Genomic DNA, 26,110 nt, shown 5'->3' on the forward strand with positions numbered 1-26,110 from the left:
CTGAACTTCCTTCCATTTAATAAAATAATTTTTTTAAAATATAACAAGCTATTTGCTAAGGTTTAACTACGTGAACGTCACTTTTCATTTTCATAGCAAGATATTTCACTTTGCTATATTTATACAGAAAAAGGAATTTGGAAATCACATTCCTATATTAAATTTGCTTGGAACTTGAAAATTGTAAATTAAAAAAAATATTTCTGTTTTTTCCCCACTTTACTTCGTGCTTGACAGAGCGCTGGGGATTACAGTTGCATAGTTTGAATCACCCATTTCAGCTTATTGTCATAATTCACCATTATTTAGGGTAAATTTTCCTCTGGATTATGTCACAGCAGGCCAAGATCAGGGGAAAAGGAGGCAGACATACGTGAGAATGAAGAAGCAGGAAGTGGAAATGCAGTCAATGCATATTTTGCACTGCTGCTTTGAAAACTACCAGTTGCACCTTTGTTAATCTCATCTGTAGAAGTGAGCCTCTCCTATCCAGCTCTATAAGACGTTCTCTCTTTAATTCATTCTTTATATCAGTTGTAGGGGGTGTTTTACATAAACAGTGAATTTTAAATGCATTACTACTAGAACAAAAAGAATTTTCCTTATGGCATCCATTCTTACCAACTGCACAACACAGCATAGTCACGATTCAGTTACATTTTCGCAACACAGATAATTATTTCTATAGAAATTGAAGTACAGTAAAGTTAAAATACATTATTTTATTTATAAAAGATGTATTCTAATAATTTACCAACATAATTTTTCATGTTTTCTAAACATTTTATAAACTTACTTCAATACCAGCAGACATTTTGCAGTTAAGAAAGAGGGTGGAAAACATTTCAAGGAATATGGAGAGAGAAAATTACAAGCAGGAAGTGGATGTGGGACACCATAACACAATGTGGCATCTCGTATCTCTGAAAAAGTTAACTTAATGCACCTAGAACTATCCCCTGATAGAATCTATTGCTTCTATCTGAACTAGTATTTCAGATCTGCAATACTTTCCATTGTTAAGCACAACTCAAGGATTAAAAACTGTCCATTATTTCATCTTCAGGTTCACACATACTTTTCCATTTCTGTAGTTCCTGAGAATCATTTATTTTCCATAAGTCAGCAAAAGACTTCAGCATTTTTCTGGGGGGAAAAGAAATCAGTCAAAATATGGACACACTTTTAAGTTAAGCACATACAAGCACATAAAACCTAGTCATCTACAAAATTTTCTACACAGTCAAAGAAAGCACTTTGCATAGCTCAAGACATTAACTGATCTATAAGCAATCAATGAACATTTATTGTATATATTCCATCTGTAGCGCAGTCAACAATGTAATTTTACAGTTAACTTACAGTACCAGAAGCATCAACAAGATGAAATAAAATACTAAGTAAACTGTTAAAGAAAATAAACAGTGTTGTAGTTTGCAGAGATACAGATGTTCAGTTCCTAGAAGTCTGCACTTAATAAATCAAGAAGAGAGAATGCATTTTCAAATCACTGAGTACACTCATCCTTTCTATTTTTTCTAATATTTTTCAATTTAAGAAGGACTTGTAAGAGTTGTGACAAGTAAACAAGATGTTTAAAATGGGTTAACACACATTCCTGATGACAAAGATGTCAAGACTGGATAGAATTACACAGTGGATTTTCTTAAATAATATGAAAGGGATTTAAAAAAATAAGACAAAGCAGTTGGCCTGTGGGTATTGTGACAGCACAAGTAGAATACTATGAACAGGTCTGAGTTTGATTCACATGGCAATTTTTATGTCCTACCACTGATAGGCCACAGCAAAGCTCATACCCATTTTTAACTTTGTTAATGTCTCTTGGGGAGGAGGTATAGAAGAACTTTGATATATAGATCACATTATGGCAATAAAAGAAAGTAAAGCGGAACAGGCAAAAGATAATATAGTTACCTACACAGAAGAACTGTAAAAATTAAGAATTATGCAATACAGTGATTTATGTACTGTTAAGTCATCAGACGCATTTGATAATCTATTATTTCTCACTGTCTTGAGCTCCAGGTCTCATAGAGGTGCATGAGGTTCCCTACAAAGTTCACGCAAGAATTTACGATGAGGGAATGATGTGTAATGGGTCAAACCCAACAAGTCAGCAACTGCTGTGGGGATGGCACTTCCTTTCATCTGAAGGGAAGGCAGAAGTGGCAAACTGATTTTGACAGAATGGAGATAAAACTGGTATATTATTTCCCATCTTAATTATATTACACAATATCTCTGGCCTTTCAGCTCATGTTCCTACCTTTCTGGACAACATTTTTTTCTAGATCTAGTTAAGATATTGTTAGCAATTTGTCATTTTACTTTTGTAAATTATGGACTATTATTTCAAATGAGCATATTCTACCATATTATTTTTCCCCTCAAACTGTCATGTATGTTCAATATGGATATTTTATTTTGCTTTCTTAAAAGAGGTTAAAAAACACTGTTAGGTACTACATTCTGATAAGCATCAAAAGAACTGATTGCATCTGCAAATAATTAATCCTTAACATTTTTTTAATAAGATTCTCCTACCAGGACTAGTTATTACCACCAGGCAAAAAAGATGTTGATTTATTTTATTCCTAAAGGATTTCTTGAATTTTGCTGATATGACTGGCACTGAAAAATAGTAACAACTGAAAATTTGGTGGAATGCATATGAATAATAGCACATTGTTACACCTGAACTATATACATAACATTACTGGATTTATAAAGGTGATGCTATTTGATATACATAAATTTTCATAACTAGTCTAGCATGTAAGATACATACACCCCTAAATGAAAACTAGTTATCAGGAAAATAATAAAATCCTCACAATTTCAGTAAAATTTTGTGTGTTTATATAACAAATATTGTTAAATTAAACCAGAAGCAAAAATAGCAGCATTTCCTTCTACATTATAGCATGCAAATAGAATGTCAGGTTCTGAAATGAATAAACTTTCTAAATCAAATATATTTATATTTTCACTGTCATTGTTAGAAGGGAAATAGGTATTAGAAGATAGTTATATTTCAAATATAACTTTGAGAATTTACTCCTGAAAAAAGTGAAAATACGTATTTGAAAGTACTTGATAGTATAAAGTGTATTCCTAATGTTAGTTCAATGTGCATTTAGTTTTTTCCAATCATGACTAAGAGGATAGTAATTAACCTCTGACATAATAGCTAACCACAAAATCTAAAGCTTTGATTGAAATAGATAGCACAATTTCTTAATATTTTTTCAAAGTTTCATCTCACTTTCTCTTCTCTGAAGGGTAAAAATATATCTGAAGTAGCTCTTACTGCTCTTTTTAATGCACATTCAGTGCAAAATGCTCTTCCATTCCCATCTGGAAGTTTCATTAGAAAAAAACGTCACAATTGTTCTGACCTTTTCGTATTCACTAATCCTTCCAACTCCTTTGATTTGTGAGCTGCCTTCTTCAAGATTTCTTCAGGAATATCTGCCAGTTTGGCAACATTTAGCCCATAACTCCTTGCAGTGACTCCTTTAGTTATTTGATAAAGAAAAGTGATAAATTCAGGATTCTCTTCCTCTTCGGATCCTAAAAAATAAAACAAAAATAAAAAATCCCTTTATTATATTGATAAAATGTAGTAATCCAAAGCCTGAAAGACCAAAGACTGTGGTTTCATTATCATTCATGCCTCCTGTGAGATTAATTCCATTGAAGAAATATGAGATAAAAATGTTTCCTTGAGTTCACGTTTTCCTTGCAAATACTTAGTCTGAAAAAAATGTTTCACTGTAGTTTTACTTGATGTCTTATTAGGCAGAAGTGGATGTGTCCACATGCATGTGTGTATATGTGTAAAAAGTAAGAGTCTTTATATGTCAAATTGATTAGTTATGCTGTAACTAGAATATTGCATTTCATGTCTACCAGACAGAATAAAGGACGTGTCAGTAATCCTGTGGTCAAGAGGTCTATAATACAGCACAACAACAAAATATTTGCTGCCTGCCAGTAGGTTAGGAGCTACAGAAAAATGCTTAGAGAAACCCAAAAGGTTAGGATAGTGAGTTCTTTCTATGTCATGACAATAAGACAGAATTGTAAAAGCAATTATAAGAAATTTGATGACTCTTTCCTCTTCCTCTTTAGACATCCTTATTACAACTCTGCACAATCCAGGCCTTGTCTTAACAGCACAAAAACTATGGTGTTATTCACTGCCATTCATTCTTCCATCTTGGAAACACAGGTTTTTGTAAGCAATGCAGATTTCCATATAAATGATGGAAACTGATGACTGAAGCTGATTTCATCTGAGTGATCCAAGCCAAAGATTGCAAAAAAATATGGCACAAAACTCATCTTAAATAAAACAATTCAAACACTGGGACAAGAGACATGGGAGCTAAAGATTCCACTGAAGAAAGAAATGTGGACGTGCTGTTGCTCCCAGGCTGTGACAGTAAACCTATTGTACTTCCGTGAGCAAAACGGTGATGACTGTATGCGGCCTGAAGGTTCAACTAACATTGAAAGCAAGAAGGCTGAAGCAGCAAACTAAAACATAAAGTATAGATCGGGTTTCAAGGGCACAACACATAAGGAACAGTAAGTACATTCTCATCTCAGCTGCTTGAGAGTATCAGAGATGAACAGTTCAATTAATCAGCTTAGATGTGAAAGGACATACTGATGCTCCTAAAGATGATTCAGTTAATGGGGAACATTGGCTTTCCTATAGAGTGCTCACCTGAAGACAACTTTATATTAAACAACCCATGCTCAATATTAATGTTTATTTCAGGGATCCCTGCTTCTAAAATTAAATAGAGTACAAAAGCCAAAGTATCCCTCTTGTCTGTATCAGGCAAACCTCCATCTGACATTGAAGAGTTTCTATGAGAGTATAGGTTTTGGGAAGGCACTCTAGTTTTAAAACTAACTTTCTGAAAAATGTTTTATTTATACACTGTATTTAGTGACAAACACCCCGTCTGATTGGTTTACAGTGTAAGCACATAGTACGATACTACGAATGAATTATAGGGAAGATTAATGGCAAATATCATGCCAATTAAGAAAAATAATAATTCTAATAGTGACCTAGGGAGCATGCAATTACTTTGCAAAGTGGGAAAACCAAAATAAGAACATAATTGTCAAGTGCCTCAATAAAGCTGATATATCAGGAAAAAAGCTAAAACAGTTTGTAAGAGGGAAATTCTACATCACCAACCATTTTAAGTTTGGAAGGCGTGTAAGTAAAGAGAGACAGCGGATAAATCCTATGTGGATTATCAAAGTGCTTTTGAGAAGGGTACTGTATCGAATACTCTTCTGAAAACCAAGCAGTCATAATCTTCAAGGAAGGCCTTTGCATTTGTAAATAACTGGTGAGCAAACAGGAAACAGATAGTAAGAATCAGTTTGCACCATGAAGGGTGATCATCACTGCAGTTAGACAGAGCTGCTCAACTTATCCATTAGCAAACAAACAAAAGGGCTAAGCACTAAGGTGACAAACTTCACTGAAAATTCTAACTAATTCAGAGCAACAGTGAAATGAAAAAATACTAACTCTTCTGCCTGGTAAGAACAGAAGTGAAAGGGATTATGGTAAGAAATCTGCAAAATTAGGCATGGCACAGAAACATATCATCATTCTGACTCAAATCAAGAATGGGGACCAGTAAATGAAGCTACATGTTGTTTCAAAACAGCCTCAAAACAAACAAAAGGAGGTGGTTCCTCACACCAGTAAATGCATTTTAATGCAGTGTTGAATTTTGGAGCTCCTTGACACAGCAGAATGAAAATTTTAAAAGTATATGTGAATAAAATGGGGGAATGGACAACGTCACTGAAAAGAAATTGATCAAAGATTAAAAAACAAACAAATAGAAACCACATCTAATTCTTGAAGCCCCCTACAGAGCAAATATTTGCAGACAGTGGCATCTTTTTGAGAAAGAGTTGCCATATGTTTGATCCCTAATCCCTCCTGCCTAGTCCGTTTCTTACTTAGCTACTGTGAGAAGCTGGGTGAATCTTTGATCAGAGCTGGCTCAGTCATCCTTGTATTATTTTTGAAAGAGAAATGGTTGTTCAGTTTACAAACCATCAAAATTCAGTTTATAGCCTGATACCTTTAAGTGCATTTAGATGTATGTAACAGTTATTACAACTTCTGCCTCTACCCAAAATGCCATAATCTCAGATGGCTTTATACTGTACCTTTTTGTTCAGCACTTTCTTCTTCATTCACCAAAAAAGCCATATGGTAATTACCAACTTTTTCCGGATACATCTTTTCTAGCTCGCAAACTGAGGGATAGTGAGTGACAAACAGTGTCAGCGACTCCACCTACAATGAGACAGATGCGTAAGGTTTTAATTTTTTTTCCCCCAAACACACTAACAGAGCACTGGTATCCTTTATACATAAACCTTTGTTCTGAGTTTAGACATGCCACATTTCTGCAAAAATGGAACATATACCATGTCAAAGTAAACCTATAATAAAAAAGTAAAAAAGTATTCACACATGTCAGACTGATCACTTACATCTGTAATAAAATGTTCCAGTGTAGCATAAGCAATAGCAATTCCATCATGTGTACTAGTTCCTCTTCCCAGTTCATCCAAAATTACTAGCGATCTTGAAGTTGCTTTTCTTATTATCTCAGCAGTATCTGTCAGCTCTTCCATAAAGGTACTTTGGCCTTTGTAAATGTTATCTGCTGCACCCATTCTGCATTAGGATACAAAGCAGATCAATTTATTAAGTTCAAATAAGAATCAGATACACAGAAAAAAAGATCATGATAATGAAACCAGTTTAAATCTCTTACTGCTGCTCCAAACAGAGAAGAAAATCCAGGCAAAATGCCCACCTTCCAGAACAAGGAAACTACTACTCTGTAGGAAACTACTACTCTGCTACTCTGTAGGAAAAAACTAACAAATAAAAAGCTGGCAACAGCCCGTGGTGTAGATGTGAGGGTACTCTAAAGGACTGAAAGGTCTAGAGGGAGCAATTCATGTACCATTAAGTAAAGGCTTGTATGCATTTCCCAAGACAACAGGGCACACTAACCCTGAAGGCATCAGTGGGAGGTTAGGCTGTAAGGACAGCAGGGAACTTTTCTGTCCCATCTGTAATCTAGTCCCAAGGTAAACCCACAGATAGTAAATGCAGCATCCAATGCCAACTACAAGAATCAGGGATGAAAGAGGAGGCAGACTAGGGGTGCATGCAATTAGCATGCATATCTTCCATCTTGAGAAACTGTACAAGGCAGCTTGCTCGCCCCTTTAAAAAGGATCCTGAGATTTCAGATCAGTCAGCACACTAGAAGGACTCCAGGAAAGGTAGTGGTGAAAAAGAATATAATTTTTATTTATTACATTTTTTTCAGTTTGACCATCTAATGTGTAAATATTAAAACGCTAGTAACTCCTGAAGGTATCAAATTCTAGCACTAGAGATACAGTGGAAACTCATGTGACCAGGTATTTGCCCATACAAATAGATACAGCAGGCAATAAAAAAATAACAATAATTTCTTCTAATTATAAAGGTACACAGTCTTACTAGTATGCTAATAATAACTTTAAGAGATTTTTCTCCTCATCCTTTTCCATAACTGTCCTTCAACTTCAACCAGTCTCTGTGCAGATGAGGATTCTCCTCCACTCACCATGCACACACACACATTCCTTTGTGATTCTTACAGGTATTTTAGCACTGTTTCAGATTCATGCAACCTTCAGCCCTTCTATTCAATTTGTGAAATCATAACTTTCATCCCCCAAAAAACGTTAGTAATTCACCCCATTTTTCTTGTCTTGTGCAGTTTTCCACACGTACTCAATAACTAGGCTTTCTACCTGGAAGAAGTAACATTTCCTTCCTCCATATATGCTTTGCAATTACATTAATCATATTACAATGTCACTTTGGAGATAGGTTATCATTAGCAAGCCACTGAGTAGGGCTGTAAAAATGGATTTGTTCACTCTCATCATCCAATAATATAGTTACATACAAGCCACACTGATTTAAGAAAAACAGAGTAATGGGGTTAGCATATTACATTTTCAAATGTAATAGCTGGCCACAACAGTATTTAAAACCAATCAAAACCTTGAAAGAGAATCCCAATGTAGCTTTTTTCTCTCAGTCTTTTGCTGTATCTTTCTCTAATGTAATTGTGTTTGTTGCCTACGTAAGCACTAGCAAGATTCTCATTATTTTATGAGGATCTTATAACTGCCAAGAGTAATTGACTACCAATACCCAAACAGGCAGGTTGAACACAGTATGGTTATGTTTCCTATATATTTTCCAGTTCCTGCCTTTAAAATTTTGTGTGGGGGTATACATAACTTAACAATATGCAAATTTGCCATTATAAATGAACTCATTTTGGTTGGGGACAGGCATTATGATGCAATGAGCACACCGAAAGGTTAAATGCAATATTTCATTGAATATGTATTTGCATACATACACATTGGGTACACTCCCACATACTCCGGAAGAAAGGTGATTCTGCACATAAACTGTTAAACTTTACATTAATTTCACTGAATTAAGTATGTAATTCAGGATATTGAGATATTGTGAAATTAAGATTTTATTAAACCACTTGCTACTGCAATCCCTTTAAATACCTTAAACATGTACTACAATGTTAAGAGCTATTTAGACATTGCTGAATTTCTCATAGTGCCCTGTAACCTGGCTGGCACATTTCCTAGCTTGGTTCAGCAAGCACATACTATTGCAAAATTAAACAATCCCCATTTATTGCAAGATTGCATAGATCTACAGAGAACAATAGATTAGATCTGTTTTTAACACTATTAGCTACAAGTAAATTCACCAGAAAGATAAATATTTTTTATGTCTCAAAATCTCTGGCTTTATAATGGACAACTTTAACCTTACTTTCCAACCCTAGGATTATTGGTATTTTTATTTGATCATTTTTACTTGTTTTTTCATTACAGAGACAGCACCTATATAGCCAGGCAGACTGTTCTGCACCTATGATGAGAGTTCTCAGTTCTATTTTTTTTTTTTTGTATTGCGTTATGTCCATAGAGTCCTCCACATCATTTAGTCATTTTGAATCTAATTTGCATTTGTGAAAATAGTTTTTAGAATTTCCTCACTAAATGTTCAAGATACAAACAGAAATGAGTATTATCTTTCTCTTGTTAACAGCTGCAAAAGAAGCCTTTCTTTTCAGCATCTCAAAACATTTAAATTCAACTCAGCCTTATCTACAGCTCCAAAAAAGTATATTTTGAAATGACACAGATTCTTAAATGTCATCCTTGAAAATAAATAAAATTGTTCTTTCTATCTCTGCCCCTTATACTAGGAGAAGCAATGTGATAAGCAATATTATCCTAGAAAGAAGTGAGAATAACTAATTCAATAGTGTATTTGTAAAACAAATAGTTAAAATGCAGCAAGGCTTTACTCCTTAAATATATGAAAAAAGCCATGATACAATGAAGTATTTGGGTCAAAACAGCTATTACTTTAGCAATTCTTTGAGTTTAAATCAGTGATAATAAATCCCACTAAACTTCTAAAAGATTCAGTTGCTTTTATTTTACATATTAATGTATTTTGTCTACTAAATGTTTTCAGATATCAAAATAATACGCATTTTTCTATAATGTTCAATGGAATTCAGATGATTTACCATTGTTATCAGCTACTCTATAGATAACACTTGCGAATGTTATTCTGATGAGATTATTGGATTAGAAATCATAGAAGAAATATTGCAGATGATCTTGTATGTCTTAAAGTTAAGCACTTAAGTCACTTATTTATTTATTTATTTTTCTCTAACAAGGTGCCTACACTGGGATCAGATATTTGTCTAAATTTTATTTGTAAGCAAATTAACCATTTCATTAATTTTAATTCTCTATTTTTAACTCTAGTAGAAAACAATACAGAGAAATAAACCAAGACTAATGAGTAATCCCTAGTAGAATGATGCAGTCATGTTATTTGCTTCCCAAATTCTCTTTTCTCCCCTCTCTTTCTTAGTTAAAAAATATGAATAAAGAAAATCAGGAAAAAGGGTTACAGCAGAATAGGACAGGCAGAAGAAAACCATTAGAGCAAGAGCAACACCAGTCAACTTCACTACTTCTGTCTGTTAAAACACCAGCTATTGGAAGCAGTGACACAGTTAATATGAAAACTTCAATTTCTGCAATGGAATTTCTAAAGTCTACTTTCAGGAAAATTACTGCATTCTGCCCACGAGGAGCATGCAGACATCCAATGTGAAGAGTGCCTCTTCAGTGCTGGCAAGAGATCCATCACTCCTCAGCAAATGCAATTTGGCTGGAAACCACTTGTTATAATGTCTGTTTGACAGCCAATCAAATTTCATAAAATTAAAAGCTCTTCATCTTATAATATTCAACACATTTATTATGTAAAGAAAAAATACTAGGAGGCGTTATCCCTTTTTAGTGCTAGATTTCAAGTGGTAAGGATTCTTGTTTATAATCTCTGTATAAAACAACAGCAAATGCAGTGTTTTCAGAAATTGATTTTTGAAGGATAAATTAGATGATAGGCAGCACTACATAGCTTTCTGCAAATCAGTTAGCACTACATGCATAACCTGTATTTGACCCCTTTGAGAAAATTATAGATTATGTATTTATTTAATTATTTATTTTTCCTGCAGTAGTATTATTCAACAGCATTGCTTTTTTAACCTGCTTTCCTACGTCAGAGCATGCACACAACATCGACCTTTTCCAGAGCAAATGCTCACCATTCTGGGAAGGTGTCCTATGGTATTTTGTCCTGCAAGGCTCTATAGAAGCTGAGAATTTTCTAACAATACAGGGTATGATGCCACTCAGAACATCCTAGAATAAAAATAGCATTAATGTTTTCCTTGTATCACAGGAATTTTTATGAAGTCAGTATCCATTTAAACTTGCTCTCAACAGGCATGAACTGGGGCACTGTATGTCCCTCAAAGCTACCTCAAAATCTGGTACTTTCAAGCGCTTGATCAGCTGGGCAGGCCAAAGTCCTCTGACAATCATCCATAAAAATTTGTAAAGAGGAAGGAAGTGAAATTAAGGCCACTGAGCTCTTATTGGAGCTCTTTCACTCAGCACCCTGTTATTACTGCTCCCAAAAAAACAGTGTCCTGGAGTAGGGGACAGACTTGCAGACCGGGGATGTCTTACAGTAGTCTAAAATGACATTATTTTGGAAGAGAGCAGGGAGTGTCATCGTCATCCCCCAGTCCTGAGGAGTGCTGCTGCCCTGTGCCAGCAGCCCTGGGCTAAAAGTCACAACTTGTATGTTAAACCAGAAGTTCCCCCATTGTGATGGACAGCAGTGAAAAAATGAACTTCTCAAGCAGAAAAATTCATCTGAAGTCCAGAAGTTTCTACTTGAGTCTTTTTCCATGTTATTTATCAGAAGAAGTTATCCTACATGCTGCTGGCTTGGTTGTAAAACAAAGAACACCATGTGGACCTCAGGTATTCTTTTCTTTTATGTTAATGTGAATCCTTCACACTACTTGAGAAAACGACTAAGCAGTGGTCTGAGGCCTACCAGTGGTAAAAAAGCAACCAAGTGAATTCCAAAACAAAGAAGCATTTCCTAAAGCCTTATTTTCATACATGAATGGCATCCCAATGCCATTGATTCATTTGTAGTTTATAAAACAATGTTGAAAAAAAAAATAAATGAAATCAAAGATTTTGAAAAGATCTACTTGACTAAAAGTCCATCCAACCAAAATACCAGAGAAATGAAACCCATTGGCTGTTGTAGAAGAATAAATCTAATTAGTGTAGAGCCTCTACAGAATGCCTTTGCAAAGACTGCTGTTATCAAGAAAACACATCCAGATTTCCAGGCATGGTTTGATTTCCCAGGGATCAGAATTTGAAGCCAACTTCTTCTCAGACAGTACTCATAGTCTAATTATTTATTCATCAATAACAACTAACACTAAAATAGAATTACTCCTTTCTCTGAGCTTATCTCAAACAGCAGTTGTAGAACATGGCTCCCAGAAACAACAAAGAATTCCTTCTGTGGTTCAGAGAGAATGCTGAGAAAAATACAAATGAAATACATGCAGAATGTAACCTTACAATTCCACTCACTCCTCCTCTCACACAACACCTTCAAAATGTCATTTCAAAGCTCACTGTATTTGAACAGGTGTTATTTAAATTAAAATCATTTCTCTGCAGAAAACAGGTTGGATAAGTGCGGGTATTAAGTGAAGAAGATGTTTATGAGATCAGAAAATTTGGCATTGAGGAATATCAAATGTGAATGGCAGAACACAATCACAATTTCATTTCATCGCTTAGGTTAAGTCTTCCATTGAGCTAGGTTTTTAACTTTCTATTAGGCACCCAGCTGCAAATTTAGTCAACTGCAGTCTTAACAAATTAAGAGTATTAGACAAGATTTGATTTTAACATATTAACCTGAGGAGTCATTCCCACCCCTCATAATCCTCAAGCAGATACTATAAACACACTAAAACACAGTCCTGCCCTCCTCATTGCAAACAACACTTATTCAGGTTTTAACTCAGGTTAAAAATTATTTGTAGTTTGCAAAAGCGTTTGCTGAGAAAATGAGAACAGAAATCCTGAACTGGGACCAGCAGGCTGGCTATTGCATACAGATCCTCTCCTATCATATTTCCAAGTACCCAACACCTTTAAATAGAACAATCATTATGTTTGGCCCACAAAACCAATTTGAAATCCTGCATATTTCAGAAACAAACTGCTAGTGCGAATTTCACAGTAGTTATTCTAAAAGAAGTAACCCAAGTCACATAGGTTAACTTCTGGCTACAGTCCATTTACAATGAAAATTTATCAAGTAATTCTTTGGAACATAGCATTGGGAAATTTACAACAGTTCACTGGCAAGAAACTAATGCTTCACACTCCCCCATACGGTACTGGTGAATCATTTACTTTACTTAGAATCATAGAATCATAGAATATCCTGAGTTGGAAGGGACCCTTAAGGATCATCAAGTCCAACTCTTGACACCGCACAGGTCTACCCAAAAGTTCAGACCATGTGACTAAGTGCACAGTCCAATCTCTTCTTAGATTCAGACAGTCTCGGTGCAGTGACAACTTCCCTGGGGAGCCTGTTCCAGTGTGCAACAACCCTCTCTGTGAAGAACCCCCTCCTGATGTCAAGCCTAAATTTCCCCTGCCTCAGCTTAACCCCGTTCCCGCGGGTCCCGTCACTGGTGTTAATGGAGAAAAGGTCTCCTGTCTCTCGACACCCCCTTACGAGGAAGTTGTAGACTGTGATGAGGTCTCCTCTCAGCCTCCTCTTCTCCAGGCTGAACAGGCCCAGTGACCTCAGCCGTTCTTCGTACGTCTTCCCCTCCAGGCCTTTCACCATCTTTGTAGCCCTCCTCTGGACACTCTCCAACAGTTTCATGTCCTTTTTATACTGTGGTGCCCAGAACTGCACACAGTACTCGAGGTGAGGCCGCACCAGCGCAGAGTAGAGCGGGACAATCACCTCCCTTGACCTACTAGCGATGCCGTGCTTGATGCACCCCAGGACACGGTTGGCCCTCCTGGCTGCCAGGGCACACTGCTGGCTCATATTCAACTCGCTGTCTACCACGACCCCCAGATCCCTCTCTTCTAGGCTGCTCTCCAGCGTCTCATCGCCCAGTCTGTACGTGCAGCCAGGGTTTCCCCGTCCCAGGTGCAGGACCCGGCACTTGCTCTTATTGAACTTCATACGGTTGGTGATCGCCCAGCTCTCCAGCCTATCCAGATCCCTCTGCAAGGCCTTTCCACCCTCATTCGAGTCCACTACTCCTCCAAGTTTGGTGTCATCAGCAAACTTGCTCAAAATACCTTCTATTCCTACATCCAGATCGTTTATAAAAATATTGAAAAGTACTTCCATCAAGCTATTGCGAATTCAAACCAAAAACTGACAGTAAGGAAAAAAAAAAAAAATTGCAATCAAAACTGAAATTAAAAAATTAAAATTAAAATAATAATAATAATAATAAAAACTCTTATCCAAAGTATGACAGAATGCATTGTTTTCAGGACAGTTATTATTTTTGTATTTATGGGCAACTTCCAAGAAGTAAATGTGTGCAAAGTTACATGGACAACAGTGACAACAATTAGAGAATGTTTATAATACAAACCTATTTACAGTCAACATGCATGCACATGCTCAACTGTTCCTATAGCTGCTTATCTGCAAATTATAAATAAAGAAATATCCACGGTACATTACCTAATTTGAAAGAACAGTAGCTGAAAAGCTTGACAATGCATTGTACATTTAGTGTAAAATACATTCTAATTTTGTAATTTATTATAGGCATAATGTATTCTAAGTCACTGATAAATTAATGAAACTAGTAAAACCTAAGACCATTAGCAATACATACTTTGCATTATGCTAAAAAACAAACAAAAGGCAAATCCAAAGTCATTTTAATACTCAGTTTCATAATCTTGTTTTTAACATTTTTTTCCATATCACTAGGTAACTGAAGTAGCCAAAACAAATAATCACTTAAATCCCTATTGCTTTTTATAACTAGCCAACAGAGACATGCTGCAAATGCTGGCTTTCCAGTATACTGAAAGAAATGAAGCTAACATGGCTTTCTACATGTGATCTAGATGTGAATGGCATTGCTTTGTTGTTGTTGTTGTTGTTGTTTTTTCCTGAAAGCCACAGGAAACAAAACCAATCACAGATTGAAGTGAACATTCAATATTTTGAAAGTTTCACCCCAGCTGACAGAACCAGGTAGGACTGAGTTCAGAAGAGCCAACACCAGTCTAATCAGTACAGTCACTGAATGACCAGCAGTTACCAATTTTCTCTCATTTCTGATACTTTTTAAGGCAACAGAAATACATCTATTCTTCGGAAAGGCTTATGCTAGATTACCTAAGTGAAGAATACTTGATTAAGTTCTTTTCTGAAATTCACCCTCGAAAGCACTAGCGCTCCTAAAAAAAAAAAAAAAAAAAAAAAAAAAAAAAAAAAAAGTCACCTAAGGCAAATACATCACTGACTGTTAAAATAATCCAGTTGGTGGTTCACTCTAAAATTTTCTAAAATTTTTGAAATAGAACTTTCTTGAGTCTGTGTTGCACTTTCTCCACTCCACATGAATTGCTTCCGGAAGCAGCTGTCTCAGAGGAGGTGGGTGTCCAGCAGCATGACAAACACACACCATGGTCCTACAGCTGGGCAGATGAGCAGAGGAAAACCCCCACACCTAGGCTGGGGAGTGGATTTACTTGCTAACATTTCATTTTACCTAACTCCCATGACAGAAAACGTGGAGCAGGTTACTCTAAGGTTGTGGGTTTTTGAGTAACTTAGGCAAACGATCAGCAATGCACTTCCCTTTTCTAAGCACATGGAAGAAACAAAGTTAAGTACGGCTATGTGTCTTCTGTCAGTGAGCTGAACTGCAAAATTTCCCCCTCCTCCTCCCACTAATATTAAGTTCAGTCAATATCTAAAAAAGGGATAGATTTAGTGATACTATATTTATGCTGAAGTGGACAACTCTCAGCGATTTCCAGAATCCTCTAAAACTAAGAGTCTCTTTGGCTGGAGGTTTTACAACTTTCATCAAGATATTTGACAGAACAAAGTGCAACAACACAGACACAAAAGCAGAATTAGAACAAGCAATTAGAAGAACATTTTTAGGAACACAGCCTTTTATGCATATATGCATAATATCCAGCAATGTTTTCTGCTTAGGATTTCCAGCAGTATCTATAATTTTTATATTCATAAACATCCATGAAGAATCCTGAGAAGTATGCAACCAGTATACAAACTTACATCAAACTAAGCTGTATCCCTCCAGACACTGTGGACAGCAATGTAAATTCTGTGTTGGAACATGAAAATGATTTTATATCTAATATATGAACAGATTGCTCTCCACAGGTCAGTCAGGTTTTATGTTAAAAATGTATACATTTTATTGATGGTCATGAGAAAGAACAGATTAAAAGTACAATCATTTTGCTGAACGATGTTGTAAGACTAGATATTTAAATTAGTGTGTTTATTTGCAAGCCATCAGTGTCAGCCCAAAGAAGCTGAAAAACTGATAAAGCCAAAAACCCAACCCTAAAATATGCACAGGTTTACACTTACAACTCTCGGATTCAACTGAGGGAACTCAAGGTAATTAAGTTAATGTGCATATGTAGCTGAAGGATTGAGGCCAAGGGGGGATTAAAAAGCAGGAACTATAGCAACAGACTAGAGACAATAGCTGAAGCATTTGGCATAAGTGAACTTTTCCCCTTTAAACCTGTGGACACTCCTGAAAATCCAATTCAGATTGTGACTAGGTTAAATCCTAGCATGGGTCAGTTTTAGAAAGGTAAGTACTGCCATTTCAGGGAAGGAGTTTCAGCTTCGCCTTCCTGTAAAACAGCCGGTCAGCTTCACATGCAATTTTTTTTTTAATTTTTATTTTTTGTTTTTGTTTTTGTTTTCCCCTGTGTACCATTACAAGCCTTCCAATTCCTTTTCAGGGATAATATAATAGGCAGCATAAACTATTTTATATATCTCCTTGTACATATAAGTAATTGTCTATTATTGTCTTAAATGAATTTTCAAACTTGATTTAAACCCCTGCAAACAAAACAGTTCTTTGTATTTACAGATTTTACCAACTGCCATGTATGTAAACTGAGGACTGCTTTGTTAAATATATACATTATTACATGTGTATGAGACACAGACCTAACACTGCAGTTGGATGTTACTATGAAATGAATAGATATGAAGCTAAATTAGCTATAAATACATGCAGCATAATTTAATAATTTTCTGTAGTTACAGAACACTGTCAGAAGTAGCTACAGTTCAAATGCACCCCAGATATCCAAGACATAACTTTTCTGAAAAAAAAAAGAACAAAAGCATTTTCATTTAAACACTAACTGCAACTTTTACTCACTCTTCTTTTTCAAAAAAGAATATCTCCACGTGATAGAAAATAGGTGCAAAGAATTTAATACAACCTCCTTTTTTTTTTTTCCTGAAAGCTGAGAATAATTTACCCCAGAAGTGTAATTATATGACTGTAAAGCATAAATGAAGGGCTTAAGTCATTATTGTTATTCTGACAAATACAATTAAGCAAGAACAAAATGAAACAAACTACCGTGCCATAAAGAAGTAATATTTCTGAAAATTACTTTTGAGTCTTGACAGCTAACAAGCTCTGTTGGTCTGACTGTCACTGTTGCTTTCCAGAGTAATACAAATACTAAAACAATTCTTATTTAGCCTATCTGTACACAGAATTCTAGTATGAACTTGCCAGTCAGTTGGGATTGCTTATTATGAACCGTTCCTTACTTCTCTGCATAAAACACAAATTAATGTGTACAGCAAAAATAATAAGCATTGCCACATATAATACAATGCCATGAAAAGAAACCTTTTGTTCTGACATTTTCTGACCCTTATCTTTCAGAGTCTAACTGCATGGGGAAATTGAGAGAACATAGTTGTCTTTAAAAGAAAATGTGATACCCTAAAATTAAAAAAAAAATATTTTCAGGTGAAAAAAAAAAAAAAAAAAAAAAAAGGCATCAACAAAGCTTTTGGCCAAAACCATGCAGCTTATAGAAAAGTAACTCTGCTAAATAAGTAGCTCCTCCACAGCTTCTGCTTAGCATTTTCTTAAGGCAATTCCTGCATTACACAGGATGCCAGCACACAGCCCTGGCAACCACAGCTGTCACCTCAAGAATGGTATTTTGTAGCTTAGGTTTTATGATGGAGATATGAAGAAGCTGACTAGGTGAATCTTCAAGCCAGATTTGTGATCTAACTGATATTTCTAGAACTGACAGGAAGACTAATCTTCATAATCCCACCTAGTACGCCTCAAAGAAATCAATAAAGCTTAATAAAGCAATAAATGGAAACAAGGAATTTTGGAGTTTGGTAATTGGTCTTCTGAGTTAAGACAATAAAGTTCATAAACATGAGAGGTTATAGGTTATTCCGGTAAAATCTTAGAGAGATTGCCACAAAGGATAACTACTTATTAAGTATGTGAATGCCCATAATCTATGCCATTCCAACCCAGTGATCCGTCTCATTTCTGAAGCTGTGACTGGCACAAGAATTCAGAGAAAGGCACAGAAACTGTGATACGGGAATAATGCTGAAACTTCCAAGAGATATTTTTGCTAAAGATTAAAAACAAAAAATCACATATACATGAACTCATGTATAATTCCAAGTATACTTTATTTCAGTTTAAAAGCTATTACCAAAATCCAATCAATCTAGCTCCTTAGAAGTGAAAAGCAGTAACATTTTATTCCACTCATAGAACAAAGGACTAAAATCAAGATGGGACTGGCTCATTTAAAACATGAAGGCTCCCCAGATCTTTCCTGCACATCAGCAACCATTTTAAAAAGCTATCAGCATGCTTCCCCCTTAACAATCAAGGTTGAGCACACAACGTAGATTTGGATGGAGGACCCAGTTTTTCATGTTTAGTGAAATCACTGCACAGGAAGACTCCTAATCAAGAATGTTTCTAAACCATTTTCAAGCAGATGATTTCCTGGGCAGTCTGTTTGGAGATAAAGCTCATCCGTGACATGAACAATGCTTATGTGGGAAAGAATATAACAACCTGAATTCTGGTCAGAACAAACTTCTGTTTTTCAACCATTGCTTTCCTATTGCTGGGCAAATAACCCAGTTTCTGCTGTGAAGCTCTGAAAAAAATGGAGCTTGTTATTTATTTATTATTTTAAACAAGCATCTGTAATTTTTTCCCCTCCGTCCTGCTCCTGTGTTGCCTTCCACTGATCTGCTAGTAAAACCAGAATGAAATAAGTGCAATATTACTTGCCCAGGTTAAAAAAAAAAAAGCTGGGAAGTTTTTGCCATCAGCAGTTAGACCAATGGAACACCCATTTCCACAGATATTGGACACAAGCCCTATTTCACTTTTATTCTTTAGTGGTTAACCTCAGATCTCAGTGCATTGTGAAAAGCACCTGGAAAGCATCTCCCACGCAATTTTTGTTCTGAGTGAAACATTTTCTTTTTCTTGCTTCACATAACACTCCATAATGTGCTTTACAATTTTCTGAAGATTTCTTATAAAATGTACTTTGAAGAAGCCTTGCAACATGTTAGTCTGTTAAAGTAAATCATGCAATTTTAAATACCTTTCAAATTTTAATGACGGTGACATTCCAATGAAGGAAATTAAAAATATATACAAACATCCAAAATTGATTGCCCAAATCTTTGCAAGTGCTAATAAAGTATTTGCTTTACATCATGATTTTTAATTATTCTAAAATTTGTAATGATGCTATAAATATGTGCACTTTATCTGCTTAAAAATACTATGCTTGTTTAGAGAGACAACACCGATGTTTTTCTACTAGTTTCTTTCAGCTCCACATACTTGACAATGAGTTTGTCAAGTTCTCAGAATTAAATAGCTGTTTAAATAGTTCTTAAGGAGGTACCATCCAAATGTTTATTGGAAGACCTCTGTCCTCTTTTGAGAATCAAATCTATCATTTAGTGACCAGACAGATATTTTGAATAAAACATACAGAAAAAAAATAAAATAAAATAAAAAAAAATAATTACTGTATGCTTAATGCAGACTCTTTAAAGAAACATGGATTTAAAAGGGCTGGATATTTTTTATTTTTTTTTCTTAAGTTTACTTCAAAGAAATGCTCCGTTTTTAAACCCTCCTCTTAGCTTTAAGAGTATTTCTTTCCACTTTATCATCTCTTAAGACCATGCCAAAAAAAGGCAAGTATTGGGGACCTTAAGAAAACTTTAGTTATTCCTAAAGATCACTTAACTATATCAAACTGTAAGAATTTGCTACACCTAGTCACAGTTATGCTTTTGTAATAATACACTTGTAGGTCGAATAAACTTGCTTCTTTTACAAGGGAGAGCAATTACAGACAGATAGCCGTGCTCTGCTGTATACAGTACGTAGACTTAACAGAAAAATCAAATTGCCTGTGCACTCTTAAGTGCTCTGCATCTCAAGTTTGTACTCTTCAGCTGATCATCATGCCATTGACAATACAGAATCACAGAATCATCCAGGTTGGAAGAGATCTCCAAGATCACCGAGTCCAAACTCTGACCTAACACTACCAAGTCCTCTACTAAACCATGTCACTAAGCTCTACATCTAAATGTCTTTTGAAGACTTCCAGGGACTGTGACTCAACTACTTCCCTGGGCAGCCCATTCCAATGCCTAACAACACTTTTGGTAGTTCTTCCTAATATTCAACCTAAACCTCCCCTGGTGCAACTTCAGCCCATTCCCCCTTGTCCTCTCATGAAATCCTTCCAGCAAAAAGAGCAACAGAAACAATGAGAGAGACCTCTGGCACAGACCCTACAGAAACAGATACCTGCAGTCCTTGCAAGGATTACAAAGACAGGTTATGAAAACAGACCAAAGGCCATGTCCATCCCACATTCATAGAGTCACAAACTTTCCCTATTTCCTGGACAATAAATTCTCTCCTAGGTGCCAATTCTTACAGCAGAAAAATAACATGGGTGAAAGTATCCATGATGGCTCTAGTGCCTCAGGCAAAAAATGTCATTTCAGTGTATATAAATGTCCCCTCCTCCTCATGTATCGGCAGTGTGGATCTTATTGTACCTGATTGACATGGGTCCGTATACTCCCTGGATGATGGAAATGAGGAATACCAGTCACATCCCTTGAGCAGGGATTCAAATACTGCTTTTTCAGATCTAACATCAAGCTCACATCCAGAAGACTGTACAATGTTCACAAATTTACACAGAATAGCCTGCAAGCTTTGCAGATTTCTGGATCAACTGAAGATACTACATGAGCAGTAGCAGCAAGCTAAATGTACAGCTTTGAAGAGGCTTTCAGGGTAGGGTCCAGCTGCATTACCTGAGTGTTCCCTAGGCTTCCAACCTTAGATGCTCTCGTGCTGGGGGAACCTGGTGTGCTGGCTCTAAGGAACAGCATGGAGCATAGAGTGGAGTGGAGACACCATGGCTAGGCTCTGTGACCAGATGGGGACTCAGAATCACAGAATCACAGAATTTCTAGGTTGGAAGAGACCTCAAGATCATCGAGTCCAACCTCTAACCTAACACTAACAGTCCCCACTAAACCATATCCCTAAGCTCTACATCTAAACGTCTTTTGAAGACTTCCAGGGATGGTGACTCCACCACCTCCCTGGGCAGCCTGTTCCAATGCCTCACAACCCTTTCAGTGAAGAAGCTCTTCCTAACATCTGACCTAAAACTCCCCTGGTGCAACTTTAGCCCATTCCCCCTCGTCCTGTCACCAGGCACGTGGGAGAACAGGCCAACCCCCACCTCTCTACAGCCTCCTTTAAGGTATCTGTAGAGAGCGATAAGGTCGCCCCTGAGCCTCCTCTTCTCCAGGCTGAATAAGCCCAGCTCCTTCAGCCGCTCCTCGTAGGACTTGTTCTCCAGGCCCCTCACCAGCTTCGTCGCCCTTCTTTGGACCCGCTCAAGCACCTCAATGTCCTTCTTGTAGCGAGGGGCCCAAAACTGAACACAGTACTCGAAGTGCAGCCTCACCAGAGCCGAGTACAGGGGGACGATCACCTCCCTAGCCCTGCTGGTCACACTATTTCTGATACAAGCCAGGATGCCGTTGGCCTTCTTGGCCACCTGAGCACACTGCTGGCTCATATTCAGCCGATTGTCCACTATCACTCCCAGGTCCTTCTCTGCCTGGCAGCTCTCCAACCACTCATCTCCCAGCCTGTAGCTCTGCTTGGGATTATTACGCCCCAGGTGCAGGACCTGGCACTTGGCCTTGTTAAACTTCATGCAGTTGACCCCAGCCCATCGGTGCAGCCTATCCAGATCCTCCTGCAGAGCCTTCCTACCCTCGAGCAAATCGACACACGCACCTAACTTGGTGTCATCTGCAAACTTACTGAGGGTGCACTCAATGTCCTCGTCCAGATCATTGATGAAGATGTTAAAGAGGACCGGCCCCAGCACCGAGCCCTGGGGGACGCCACTAGTGACTGGCCTCCAACTGGATTTGACTCCATTCACCACAACTCTCTGGGCCCAGCTATCCAGCCAGTTTCTAACCCAACGAAGCATGCGCCAGTCCAAGCCAAGAGCAGCCAGTTTCTTGAGGAGAATGCTGTGGGAGACGGTGTCAAAAGCCTTGCTGAAGTCAAGGTAGACCACATCCACAGCCTTTCCCTCGTCCACCCAGCGCGACACTTTGTCATAGAAGGAGATCAGGTTCGTCAAGCAGGACCTGCCTTCCATAAACCCATGCTGACTGGGCCTGATCGCCTGCTTGCCCTTCAAGTGCCGCATGATGACTCCCAAGAGAATCTGCTCCATGAGCTTCCCTGGTACTGAGGTCAAACTGACAGGCCTGTAGTTCCCCGGGTCAGCCCTCCGGCCCTTCTTGTAGATGGGCGTCACATTCGCTAGCCGCCAGTCAGCTGGGACCTCCCCCGATAGCCAGGACTGTTGATAAATGATGGATAGTGGCTTGGCCAGCTCCTCTGCCAGTTCTCTCAGTACCCTTGGGTGGATCCCATCTGGCCCCATCGACTTGTGCACATCCAAGTGCCGTAGCAGGTCACCAACCAGTTCTTCGTGGATGGTGAGGGCCGCATCCTGCTCCCCATCCCCTTCCACCAGCTCAGGGTACTGGGAATCCAGAGAACAACCGGTATTGCCGCTAAAGACTGAGGCAAAGAAGGCATTGAGCACCTCCGCCTTTTCCTCATCTCTTGTAACTAAGTTTCCCCCTGCATCCAGTAAAGGATGGAGATTCTCCTTTGTCCTCCTTTTTGTGTTGATGTATTTATAAAAGTGTTTTTTGTTATCTTTAACGGCAGTAGCCAGATTGAGCTCCAGATGAGCTTTGGCCTTCCTAATTTTGTCCCTGCACAGCCTCGCTACATCCTTATAGTCCTAGACTCGATTGTTCTTGTGCACGCTGAGACCGATAAGCCACACTTTTTGCTACCCTGAGCCAATGACCTAACAGGTTTTAACGAATGCTGTACTCTAGTGTACTTTTGCTCATTACAGTATCATTATAATACCAAAACACACCTCCATCCCAAAAGCTACCTGCCTCCAAGGTGTGACCACTCCTCACTGAGCACATGCTCTGAATTTCTCTGAGCCTATTACTTTAAACGGAGATGGGTAAACTTTTCACCAACCATAACTAAGATATGCTTGACTAGAGTCACTCAAGCTCCACCTAAAAGATAGAAAATAATATAAATTGGCCTAAGAGAGAGGGGATGTCAGGGAAGATACCACCTTCAGGGAAGATACCATCCCAAGGACCTCCTGACTCCTTGGATCAGTCAACAGGCTAAGCCTGAAAACATAGCTGCTCACAATATGCAGAGAACAGAGGACAGAAGGAGCTTTCCCTGTTGCCTACTCCATTTCTTAGAAGAGAAATAAGAGTTGTATGGTCAGAAAATATTTTTATAAATGCATTAACATGAAAAGGAGGACTAAGGAGAATCTACATCCTTTACTGGATGTGGGAGGAAACTTAGTGACGAGAGATGAGGAAAAGGCTGAGGTGCTTAATGCCTTCTTTGCCTCAGTCTTTAGCAGCAAGACCAGTTGTTATCTGGATACCCAATACCCTGAGCTGGTGGAAGGGGATGGGGAGCAGATTGTAGCCCTCACAATCCACGAGGAAATGGTTGGTGACCTACTACAGCACTTAGATGTATGCAAGTTGATGGGGCCAGATGGGATCCACCCGAGGGTACTGAGAGAACTGGCGGAAGGGGTGGCCAAGATGCTTTCCATCATTTAGCAGCAGTCCTGGCTATCGGGGGAGGTCTCAGTCGACTGGCGGCTAGCAAACATGACGCCCATCTACAAGAAGGGCCAGAGGGTTGAATTGGGAAACTATAGGCCTCTTAGTTTGACCTCAGTGCCAGGGAAGCTCATGAAGTGTCATCACGCGGCACTTGCAGGGCAACCAGGCAATCAGGCCCAGTCAGCATGGGTTTATGAAAGACAGGTCCTGCTTGACGAACCTGATCTCCTTCTGTGACAAAGTGATGCGCTTGGTGGATGAGGGAAAGGCTGTGGATGTGGTCTACCTTGACTTCAGTAAGGCTTTTGACACTGTTTCCCACAGCATTCTCCTCGACAAAGTGGCTGCTCTTGGCTTGGACTGGCATACACTTAATTGGGTTAAAAACTGCCTGGATAGCTGGGCCCAGAGAGTTGTGATGAATGGAGTCAAATCCAGTTGGAGACTGGTCAGTAGTGGAGTCCCCCGGGGCTCAGTACTAGGGCCAGTTCCCTTTACTATCTTTATTGATGATCTGAATGACGAGATCGAGTGCACCCTCAGTAAGTTTGCAGACAACACACCAAGTTAGGTGTGTGTGTCGATCTGCTCAAAGGGTAGGAAGGCTGTGCAGTAGGATCTGGATAGGCTGAGGCCAACTGTATGAAGTTCAACAAGGCCAAGGGCCAGGTCCTGCACCTGGGGCACAACAACCCCAAGCAGATCAAAAGACTGGGAGATCAGTGGTTAGAAAGCTGCCTGGCAGAGAAGGACCTGGGAGTATTGGTTGGTAGTCGGCTGAATATGAGCCAGCAGTGTGCTCAGGTGACCAAGAAGGCCAACAGCATCCTAGCTTGCATAAGAAACACCGTGGCCAGCAGGGCTAGGGAAATGATTGTCCCCCTGTACTCGGCTCTGGTGAGGCAATACCTCAAGTACTGTGTTTACTGTTGGGCCCCTCACTACAAGAAGGACATGGAAGTGCTCACCAATGAAGCTGGTGAGGGGTCTGGAGAACCAGTCTTAGGAGGAGCCGCTGAGGGAGCTGGGATTGTTCAGCCTGGAGAAGAGAATGCTCAGGGGTGACCTTATCACGCTCCACAGGTACCTTAAAGGAGTCTGTATCAAGGTGGGGGTTGGTCTATTCTCCCACGTGCCTGGTGACAGGACAAGGGGAAATGGGCTAAAGTTGTGCCAGGGGAGGTTTAGGTTGGATATTAGGAAGAACTTCTTTACTGAAAGGGTTTTTAGGTACTGGAATAGGCAGCCCAGGGAAGTGGTTGAGTCACCATCCCTGAATGTCTTTAAAAGACATTTAGATGTGGAGCTTAGTGGAGGACTTGTTAATGTTAGGTCAGAGGTTGGACTTGGTGATCTTGGAGGTCTCTTCCAACCTGGATGATTCTGTGATTCTGTGATTCAGCAGTACTGGGGTACCTCTACAACAGAGTGACACTCATGATGTTTCAAGAAATCAGGCTCAAGTGGGATAGAAAAGCCAGGCTTGAATGATATGCTGCTCTGGGAGACACTGGCACAACTTACCTTGCTCAATGACACTCCTGTGCAAGAGTGAGTAACATGGGATGTCTTTTCAAGCGTAGATTCAGCCCATTCAGAGTTGTTTTTCTGGACTCTAGAAAGACTAGGCAGATGAGGAGTAAGTACAGTCCCATGAACTGTGTGTATCAGCACATTCAAAGCTTGTGAGGACATAACTGACACTGACATGGGTAGGCCCTCAGATGCAGGAGGTGATCTTAGGTTGGTGAGTCTCTCAGTTACCCTGTTGTTATTTGGAGAGACTGCAATTCCTTCCCTTTGCTAAACTCAGAATCACCCTTCTTTGGCAAGGTATATATGCTTGGAACTGGATCTCAGCTGTTGGAATTGCATTAAGTTAGTCAACTGAAGCCAGTGGTGAGGGAGATGGATCTCATTATTTCAGTGTTGAATGAAGCTGCCAGTTCTCAACCAATGCAGAAAACATCTTTTCCTTTCCTCTGCCTCCTCCCTCACCTTCTCACAAAAGCTGAGAAGTTTCTTACATTTGATGGGTATTAAGTTAGACCTCTAAGCTTGGGGTCTGAAGACTACCTTCACAGACAACTCCAAGAAGTTTTGCCTGAAACAGATGTTCTC

The 26,110-nt window shown here is 38.6% G+C and overlaps 1 protein-coding gene across 3 annotated transcripts in view; it reads right to left on the reverse strand.

The window, feature by feature from the left end:
- Window positions 1-702: 702 nt before the first annotated feature.
- MSH3 (mutS homolog 3) overlaps window positions 703-26,110 on the reverse strand; it is a 119,752-nt gene continuing 94,344 nt past the window's right edge. For all 3 annotated transcript variants that reach the window (XM_035309624.1, XM_035309623.1, XM_035309626.1), the window contains 4 exons: window positions 6,574-6,760; window positions 6,244-6,373; window positions 3,423-3,597; window positions 703-1,146 (listed from right to left, as the gene is read on the reverse strand). In XM_035309624.1, coding sequence (XP_035165515.1) covers window positions 1,038-1,146; window positions 3,423-3,597; window positions 6,244-6,373; window positions 6,574-6,760 — 601 coding nt within the window. In that variant the 3' untranslated portion in view covers window positions 703-1,037. The remainder of the gene's footprint in view (window positions 1,147-3,422; window positions 3,598-6,243; window positions 6,374-6,573; window positions 6,761-26,110) is intronic.

The sequence above is a fragment of the Oxyura jamaicensis genome, chromosome Z, assembly GCF_011077185.1.
Source record: "Oxyura jamaicensis isolate SHBP4307 breed ruddy duck chromosome Z, BPBGC_Ojam_1.0, whole genome shotgun sequence".
Classification (NCBI taxonomy): domain Eukaryota; kingdom Metazoa; phylum Chordata; class Aves; order Anseriformes; family Anatidae; genus Oxyura; species Oxyura jamaicensis.